Here is a 10,309-nt window from a genome sequence, read left to right as displayed (position 1 = left end):
TGGTACATAGAACTTGGCTGGTACCACTTCCATAAAAGTATGCTTTGACCCCAAGGTGAATCTGCATCCAGTCAAGCTTTTAGAGCTTAACCCGCACTTGAAATACTGCTACAATGTTGCAGTCAGCCAGGTGGGAAATTCTATAGGGCAAATGTTCCAAGTCCTTCATCAAATAACTACGGATTAAAAAACAATGAGTGGGGGTGAGGTTTTAGATGTGGAAAGACACTCAGGAGCACACAAGCCAAATTGATATGCAACATCATATCATTAAGATTTAAATAATCAAACTATAAAAAGGAATTTTTGACAATGGAAATAAAATGAGCAAATAGTGGGAATCAACAGATGCTAACCAAGTATGGTTAAATTTATTAGGTATAATAATATTAGACAATGCTCTAAAGAGGACTGGAGATTTTCTTTTAAATGACTCCAGTAAAATAAAAAATGAGGTATATTTGTGTGTGTGTGTGTGTGTGTGTGTGTGAGAGAGAGAGAGAGAGAGAGAGAGAGAGAGAGAGAGAGAGAGAGAGAGAGAAGATGATAGAATTGAAACTAGATATTAGGAAAAGAAAGGTCATTATTCTGTCTGTGCTTTCGCATTTATTTGGAAACAATCATGTTTATTGTGAGACACAATATATATAGGTGTGTGTGTATGTGTATGTGTGTACATATTTGTATATGTACACACACACACACAATCATTAGCCCACTCAAAGAGAATATATTGAAATATATTCCTATACACCTACAATCCAGGGTCATCCTTGGCCCCTTCCTGCTTACTCACAACCATCTGCTTTTGTGGAGAGAATCATTATTCTGAATTCTGTGTTTATATTAGCTATGTTTTATTTATGCTTTAAAAATCATTCATATGCTTATTCTTACATACTTTTGTCCTGATTTTGAGGCTCATAAAAATGGAATCATGTCTTGTATATTGTTGACTTGCTGCTTCTTTTAAAATAGATTTTATAAGTAATATAAAATAGATTTTATAAGTAGTATAAGTCGTGTGCATGACTGTGTGTGTCTGTCTATGGGTGGTATGCACATAGAAGCACAGGCGTCTATGGAAGCCAGAAGAGCGCAATGCATCTCTTAGAGGTAGAGGCCCTTTGAAAGAGCAGTGTACACTTTTAACTGCTGAACCAACTCTCCAGCCCCTTGAGTCGCTTCTTTGATCAGCATTAAACTTGAAATGATGTGTACTGATGCTTTTCACTGTGGCCATTACCTGTTGCAGTGTCTCCTTGTATCTGTACACCAAGGACTTTTTAAGCATTGTATAGTTAGTGTTCATTTGTGTTATTTTTAGTGCTATACGAGGATTCTTGTGCACACTTCCTGTTGCATCTATAGAAGACTCTTTAATATGTTTGCACCTGCGACTGCAGGAGAGAGAATATTAAAGTCGGATAATGACAAACTATGTTCGGCACTGATCGCAGTACAAACACGTGCTTCTGATAATCAATCTCGAGAGTTCCCTTCTCCATCCTTCACCTGCTCATGTCATTTTCATTGTTGGTTTTTTTTTCTTTCCTTTTTTTTTCCCGACAGCGTGGCAAAGAGTAAAATGTCACCTTATTGGAATTATCATGTTACCAATTGAATGCTAGCATTCTTTCATAAGTGGGTTGAACATTTGTTGGTCTCCCTTTGTGAATAAAAAAAAAACCCTTTTATTCACACAAGTTGTTTCTCTTTCTCACATTCTCGAGGATTTCTCTATAGAGTATGCATATTAACCTGTCATTATTTGTAAAAGTAATTATTTCATGGCTCACTTTTTATGCTTTCTAGGCCCAGTCTACAAACCACGTATCGCAATATCTCACACTTGCTTTCAGTTTATTAATCTTGCCACACATCAGCATCAGGTAGCTATCACCTCTGTTGTCCTCTAACAGCCCTTGTGATTTTGGCTTTTTGAGCATAATCTCTAAAGCAGCTGGACTCCCCATCTTTGATATTTGTGAAGCAGACCTTTATTTTACTTTATTTTTCCAATGCGGATAGCCAATTGACCCAGAATCATTTATTGAAAAGTTCATTCTTTGTCCACTGCCCTGTAACACTAGCTCAGTCATAAATCAAACCTCTATATATGTCTGGGTCTGCTTTTGGGCTCTTGGAAATGGACTGGATTTTCATCATCCAGGAGAAAAAAAAATAGTAAGCAGAACAGTCTCTCTCACTCTGGCAATTTCCTGTGTCCAAACCTAGACTGAGTTCTTTCTCAACTTATTTCTCTTCAGTCAGTCACCCCTTCCAAACCATTATTCCTAGACTCTCTGGGTCCCCCCCCCACACACACACAGCATGCTAGTGACTTCGTTACTTAAGAACCAAAGCACTCTCGTATGGAAGCAATATGAGGAACACTTTCAGCTCACCTCGTCAGACACTGGACCACTCTAACCTGCAGGTTGGCATTAATCTCCACAGTGCCCAGCATGTGACAGAAACTCAGTAAATCTAATTTCCTCGTGAGATTCTGTATCGATGAATGAGGAAGTACACGAGTCACCTCCTGACGTGTCCAAATTGTCTTCACATGAACTACAACTATTTTATTTTATTTTTTTCAAGAAAAAATGTACAGCCCAGAAACTTGTCTAAATCATATAAAGATAAGGGTTCCAGCCCACTGTGTTTATCATTTTTAAAGCCTGTCTTAAAATATAATCATATAAAGATCTGATTACTGAAGAAAATCATGCATTCCTGTTTGACTGGATTTACCTTGCACTGAGAAGTGACCAAAAACCAAAACCAAACAAACAAAAAACAAGAAAACAAAACAAAGCAACCGAGTTCGATTCAATAAATGTTTTTCTCCTAGTCTTTTATCAGCCGGGCAAGGACATCAACTTAGGGACATTCTCTTCCCCATCCTATTGTACATCTCATATTGTCTCTTTTTTAGCTAGAATATAAAAGTCTTCTGCAGGCAACTTCAGGGACCAATTAACTCCATTAAATTATATCCAGTTATGTAGTGAACTGAACCGCTGCTCGTCTGGGGCTGTCTAGAGCTGAGACAATTAGGAGACGGAGAGAAGCAGAAAGGGAGATTGATTTTATGTGTCACTGAAACACACTGCAACAATATGCCAGCGTGACTTTCAAAATGGCCTTAAAATATTCCAAACTCAGGGAGTTTCCTTGCTCCTGAGTGGGAGTTGACAGACTGTCTGGCAGCATTAGAAAAGGCAGGGAGAAACTGATGTCTATATTGTGTCCTCTAATAACATTCTTCCTCTTTTTGGCATCTTTCCCTTAGAAGGACCCGCTAGTTTGGTGTGTGTGTGTGTGTGTTTGTGTGTGTGTGTGTGTGTGTTTGTGTGTGTGTGTGTGTACACGCAAAGAGCATGGTTTCACATCTGGGAAAACCAAACCGAAGGACACTAACCTTCCCAAGGTCACTTAGAAAATTAGTGCTGTGACCTGGTGTGTGGGTGGAACAGAACCCAGGTGTCCTGGCTCCAGCTTTGTGATTGGACATTAAAGCATTTTCCTTTGTGGGGAGAAAAAAAAAATCACCGGTCCGGGAATTTGGGGGAAGTGAGAGATTAATCAGATTTCCTCTTTCCTTCTCTCCCTCCCTCCCTCCCCCACTTACGAAGATTAAAAACTCAGGAAAGCTAGAGGTGCCTTCTCGGCAGTTATTAAGCAGGGTCTACCAAACCTATTCCCACCCTGGACACAAAGCGATCGCCGCTCCCAGAGATTCTGTGCGTCCTCTTGAGAGCCTAGGAGGTGAGGAGTGGTGGAAAGTCAGCCCTCACCTCCAGCGGGTCCCGGGCTCGGCGGCGCCCAAGCCCCGCCCCCGGCCGCCCTTCCCCCGCGGCCTCGGCAGCCAGCCCCTCTCCCCTCTCGCTGTCGGGCGCACCCACCCCAGATGCCGCCTGGCACCAAGCGCAGCCGCCGCCGCCGCCGTACTTTCCACTTGTATTGATCACTCGTAGCTGGGCTCAGCCTGCTCCCGGAGCGCAGCGCGGCCAGAGCGCCAGCCCTTGGCAGCTCGGGCACAGTCGGGCTCCCAGAGGAAACTCCTTGGGAGCGCCCTGTCCGGGGTGTCCTCTGCGCTCTGCAGTGTCTTTCTGTCTGCCTGGAAGGAGGAGGAGGAGAAGGAGGAGGAGGAAGAGCAGAAGGAGGAGGAGGAGGTGGAGGAGGAGGACGTCGTCTGGTCCCGGTTGGGAGGTGGAGCAGTGGCAGCAGCAGCCGCCGAGGCAGCCGCCGCCGCCGCCTCCGGAAAGGGAGAGGCAGGAGAAAGAGATCGGGACTTGGAAAACCTAAAGTGTCTTCGACCCTGCACGGCAGGCTTCCTTCCAGCTTCATGGGCAAAGTGTGGAAACAACAGATGTACCCTCAGTACGCCACCTATTACTACCCCCAGTATCTGCAAGCCAAGGTAAGGAGGCGCGGGGAAGGGTCGCCAAAGGAGGGGACCGCGGAGGCGCGCGCCGGGCCGGGCTGGGGAGGGGCGCACGGCGACCCTCCCGCCTCTGGGCACAAGTGCTGGGGTTGCTAACTATAGCGCTGGCCTGGGCAGAGCCAGGCTGTGCGCGGGGCGGCGGCTTCCCGGGGAGCCGATCGCGGCGATCGGGTTACAGAGAGTAGCGGGGGGGAGCGACTAGACAGGAAAGGACCGCTGGCCCCTTCCTGGCCGGCGAGGAGGAAAGGGTCTCGCGGCCTCACGGCTCCCCCTCGTCCAGCCCGGGCTGGCGGCCGGCCGATGCTTGGGGCCCGCGGCAGGACCTGCTGGCGGCACGGCTTTCAGACCTCTCCAGGGCCTCGCCCTGCGGGCAGTAACTGTGGGGTCCCCTTGAGTGGCGCGCAGCCCCCCGCCCCGCCCCGCCCCGCCCCGCCCCACAGGACTACCCTCCAGCTCCCGCGCGCGCGACGAAGGTGGCTGGAGGGGGCCGGGACGGTCTCCTCCCCGCCTTGGGCCCTGTGCGCCCGCCCCTCGCCTCTGATCTTTGTGCGGTGTGGCACTTCACCTGGTTACTGATTTCCACTTTTACGCTGGTGTTTTGGGTAGAGAAGTGGCCAAAGTTCACTCTGCATTCATTGATGTCCCCTTTAATCTTCTCTGTAGCTTTTACATGGGAGGGACAATGGACAGATTTCGATGCATAAAAAGAAGTGACTTTGTATTTACTTTTCCTTTTTGGTTGTTGTTTTTAAACCGCCTTGAGTGTGTACCAGAGAGTGATTTCCAATTCTGCTCAAAAGTGGCACAGTCTTGGGTAAGGACCGCTGATGACATGTAGGCAGGCAAATTGTGCCTGGCTTTCCAGGGACCCTGGGCACTTTGTTAATGGGCCTATGCTAATTTTACAACAGTTTGATGTCTCATAAACTAATTTTAAAAAATTATTAGGGTTCATGAAAAGTGCACCTTACCGCCCTGGAATCATACGCCACAATTAGGAAAGGCAGAATGGGATGGTGGGTACAGCAGCCTTCTTCAGCTGTTAACACACCTAGTATGTCCTTCTAGATCACAAAAGAATCAGGTATGGATGCAGTGTTTGAACTTTCTTTAGGGGATTGTTTGCTGGCAGATGGACATTGCTGACCTGGTACTAAGAATCTATGCTTCAACCTTGAAAGCTTCTCTTTCTCTCAATGTGTGTGGTCCATGATGCCCTACAACATAGCTCAGTGTTTGTCCACGTAAAAAGGACTTGTCAGCAGAGGCCAGAAATTTCCCAGCACCTAAAGGCCTCCTTGCTGCTCTCCCAATTCCCCATTTACCTTCGCTCACTGGAGATCTGTAAGGTGTTCGCAACTGCTAGAGCAGGACCGTTCATCTCCATGTGGTTGACATGCCATTGTTTTAGGAACTTGAGGGAGATTCTCTCTCTCTCTCTCTCTCTCTCTCTCTCTCTGTGTGTGTGTGTGTGTCTGTCTCTGTCTCTCTCTCTGTCTCTCTCTCTGTGTATGTGTGCTGTTTGAAGAAATTTCGTAACGTGATCTATGCGCCACCTTTTAGCTGTGTTATATATTTGATGCATTCATTTAAATAATTATGCAGCATTTGGTTGCCTGAAGGACAAGCCTATTCAACACTTAACTCCATGAATAATAAATGCACACATTCAGGTGAAGAAGGGGAGGAGCCATGTTCCTATGAAACATTTACCTTAGTAATTTTTATGTACCATTAGTAAGTTAGAAACCAACTGCATAGCATTTAATATAGCTAATGCAATGCCATTTGGCTTTTATTATTATTATATATATAAATTTTTTTTTGCCCTGTAAATAATTGAAGAGAGGGACAAACGGCAAAGCCTGCTGGAGTAATTAGGGCTGGATCCCAGGAAGCTTTAGGGTCCATTTTCTGAAAGTGTGCTTCCTGCATAAAGCATTTAATATTGATTTGTGTTACAGTAAATGACAGCCTCAAAACATACTTTGCTGTTTCTCCTATGAAATCTGAAATCTTATTACTCTGAATCCCTTTGTTTCAGGAGAAAGGTGCGTCCTCGCTTGACCTATATAATGTGGTGTTTTAAAAGTTTGGTAATTAAATCTAAACTCCCCATTGTAAAGGTGTCATAATTAGTTCAGAAAGGAGTGTCTCCAAAAACACGGAGATGTAGATTCTAGCTATCAGAGTCGGAGTCAGGGACACACACCCCTTTTCTCCTTCCTGTAGTCATTGGTAAGATGGCGGTAGTGGAAGTCATTAAGAAATATGGAGACTTTATTTGACTTCTAGTTTAATGACAAGCATAATCTGCCTGAAGAGTTAATGAACTCACCGAGAATGCTTGTCCACCGTGCGGATGCTTGCCCGCGTATGTTCTGACCTTCAAGAGATGGAATACGTCACTCTTTGTAAAGTACACTGATGTGTTTGGCTAGTCCCAGCTGTTGTGAACTCCTGCTTGAAAGCTGTGTCAAAAAACTAAGCAATGGTATGTTAGTTATTTAAGAACGTATTTTAACCTGAGATTATAAAGTAGATGTGGTTTTGTTGGGTTACGTGAGGAGTAGATGGATCTGACATATTTCCTCAGAGGACTGAGTGAATACCGATTTTAAAAAAGTTCTTGGGGTTGGGGATTTAGCTCAGTGGTAGAGCGCTTGCCTAGCAAGCTCAAGGCCCTGGGTTCGGTCCCCACCTCCGGGGGGAAAAAAAAAAAGAAAAAAAGTTCTTTAAAACAAATTTTATTAGCATACTTTCAAAAGTTGCATGTGTCAAATGCTTCTTGTGTTAATCTGATCAGAGACTGTTTTGGCAAATTTATTTTTGAAAGATGCTCCCATAAAACACATCAATTCATTTTACAATCAGGAAAATAACACTTAGAGTCAACAACTACATCTGGGTACCTCACGCTTTGACAGAAAGGAAAGGTAATATCATCTGCACAGAACTTCCGGTTGATGTGAGGCTTCTGAGAAGAGAGTGGGCCTGGATACATGTGAAATGTAGTCTCTGTCATGCCTCAGCCTATGGTAACACAGAACTGGAGCACCCACTTTTACTCCATGGGGGTGGTTTTGTTTTGTTTTGTTGGTTTTTATTTTGCAGTCAGTGCTGTCTTATTTCAGCTGGTCTGCCTTATCACCTGGCACTGTCAGCCTGAAGTATCCTTTGATGTAAGTTTGTAAACACAAGCACACATTGTTCTAAAGAATGTTCCAGATGTTAAGATGACTTATGAGATATCAGAAAGAGAGAGAGAGAGACAGAGACAGAGAGACAGAGAGAGAGAGACAGAGAGAGAGACAGAGACAGAGAGAGGAAGAGAAAGAGAGAGAGAAAGGGGAGGAAGAAAGAAGGAAATTTTGATTAACATTTTAACTCAGAGATTTTTTTTACGTACAAGTTACAAGTTGTTAGCTAGTGGAAGGAATCATGGCTAATGTCCACAAGAAATACCAGAACATACATTACTACTGAGGCAAATATTTAAGTGTTTATAGGGATACAATACTTACTCCTTCTCTTTGGAAGAAAGAGAAGTATATGTTTTTCTTAATTTATATTGCTTGCTGGATATTCTGTACCCTTAAAGCAACATGATACATATAATCTTTATTCATATGTCATTAGTCTACAGTTTTTTACAATATATCAAAAGCAATATATCAAATATATGTTTTGTGCATATGATGTTATTTTCTGTATTAATGAAATGTTTTGCACTAAAGAAATGACTGCTGCAGAAGGGAAATAATTTTGTTTTAAGATGATTTTTTTGTATAAATGGATACTAAAGGATATATCTACACTCAGCTCCAAAATACAAAAAATAATAAGATAATTTTGAATTCCACTCCTAAAGGCTGCAGGGACAAGACAGTTCCCGTCTCAGCCTCTTTCACACACTGAGCCATTTCACTGGACTTTTAAACTGTTATTTATGTGTAGTTGATAAATATTATGCCAAACAATCTGACTCTTCTAGAAATCAAGATCATGACTCTAGGTGAAAAAAAAAAAAGCGACCAGGTAGATGTGAGGTACAAGGGCATAAGCTGTGGGTGCTTTGAGTGGGTCTTAAGAGGCGCCTGCCATCACCAGGTGAGGAAAGGTCGCTTAGACGCAGCAGCACAGCAATGTAGCGTTTCACGCAGCTGTGCTAACTTGATTTCCTTCGTAGGGTATCTTGAGTGTCTAGACAAGGCTTGAAAGAATCAAGGTTATGGAGAGGGTCAAAGTAAGGTTGCAATATAAAGCAATATCAGTGGACCCCTTCTTTCAGGTATCTTTAGAGTTTTGTGGAATGTAAACAACTATCAGCTCTGGGTTGAGAGTGAAATTTTAAGCTGCTAGAAAAGATGAGGGGAAGATGTATGAGGGAGGAGTGTGCATTGTGTTTCATGACTCTATACTCTCCTCCGATATCTGGCAGTGTTGAGGTGGAATTTAAATTCAAATGCAGAGAATGTCCACATAATACATTTTGGGGGGACCTTTACTAATATGTACTATGTTGGTAGTTTGTCTAATGGTTTGTTGAAACTCTAAAGTTATTACCTAATAATAAAGTTATTTTCATAATAAAGTTATAATAGAAAGTTCTAAGTTATAAATCTCTTAGCCAAATAGAAAATTCCTCTTTTCTTTTCCTCTCTTTTTATTTGAGAAACAACTTCTAGGGAAGCAAATCATTTTTTTAATGTATCACATTACCCAATAACCATATATGAGAAAGAGCTATCTAGAATGGAGAAATAAGTGGTCCATAAAGATGGAGGGAGTGGCTAAGAGTTTGTTCATGTTCATGTTCATGAAGAAGAGGGCTCTCTTACCTAGTTTGTTTTGCCCTGGGTGCTCTAGAACCCTGTCTTCAGAAACACAAGGACTTCCCTGGTTCTAGCCCTGCCCCCCCATTTCTAAAATAGTAGGTGCTGAATAAATACTTAGTATTATTCAGGCCAGAGAGAGAGAGAGAGAGAAAGAGAGAGAGAGAGAGAGAGAGAGAGAGAGAGAGAGAGAGAGAGAGAAGAGGGAGGGAGGGAGGGAGGAGGAGGAGGAAGAAGAGGGAGGGAGGAACCGTTTTATTGAGATTTGTATTTTCATTTACTTTGATCCTTCAGTGAAATTTTCCAAATGATTTGGGAATTTAGTTAGAACCCTAAAAAGAATTATATATTGATGTGTCAATGGTTTATACAACCCTGCCCCGCACCTCTCTCCTTCCGGGTGTGTGCCTGAGAGATCTACAATAAAGACCATGGATACAAGGGGAATTGTGACTGGGGCACATTAAGGAGACGCCACACAGTGAGTTGGGAACGCAGCCTACCTGAACATCTTCCATCCATCTACCAGCCTCTACCAACCCCGCTTGAATGTTTTCTGCTTAATCTTCCAGAAAACTCCTTTTGGGGGCTAAGGGGGTAAATCTCATTTACTCATCTAATATATAACCACTAACACACAAATTGAGGCTGACATGTTGGGTTGTAGTTCTCACCATGTAATCCTAAACTTGGCACTTGTCCGTCTAGCTCTTGAATCCAGAAAATATAGAATTTTTTTAAAAAAAAAAACCTCATTCATTGTGATGGTTAAATAAATTTAAAAAAACAAACAAACAAACCAACAACAACAATGTATCAAGCTGTCCTGAAGGAAGAGTCTTAGTCAATGAAAGGTAGCTTATTTAAGCACAAACATAGAATAACGTCAGTTACTAAAATGCAGCACCATAATATTTGATGTAACATCAAGGTAAATATTCAAGAGTTGAACATTGGACTGAGGGATGTTGTGCGGGGTGGACTGAAGTGTTCTTGTTTCTCTGCTCTCGTTTTAATGAAT

At 43.0% G+C, this 10,309-nt stretch overlaps 1 protein-coding gene across 8 annotated transcripts in view; it reads left to right on the top strand.

The window, feature by feature from the left end:
• The first annotated feature begins 3,914 nt into the window (after nucleotides 1-3,914).
• Rbms1 (RNA binding motif, single stranded interacting protein 1) overlaps nucleotides 3,915-10,309 on the top strand; it is a 224,219-nt gene continuing 217,824 nt past the window's right edge. For all 8 annotated transcript variants that reach the window (XM_087653103.1, XM_087653097.1, XM_087653091.1 and 5 more), the window contains 1 exon segment: nucleotides 3,915-4,429. In XM_087653103.1, coding sequence (XP_087509229.1) covers nucleotides 4,355-4,429 — 75 coding nt within the window. In that variant the 5' untranslated portion in view covers nucleotides 3,915-4,354.

The sequence above is a fragment of the Rattus norvegicus genome, chromosome 3 (genome assembly GCF_021556685.1).
Source record: "Rattus norvegicus strain SHRSP/BbbUtx chromosome 3, alternate assembly SHRSP_T2T, whole genome shotgun sequence".
In the NCBI taxonomy this organism is placed as follows: Eukaryota; Metazoa; Chordata; class Mammalia; order Rodentia; family Muridae; genus Rattus; species Rattus norvegicus.
This window is presented reverse-complemented; position numbering and strand designations above follow the sequence as displayed.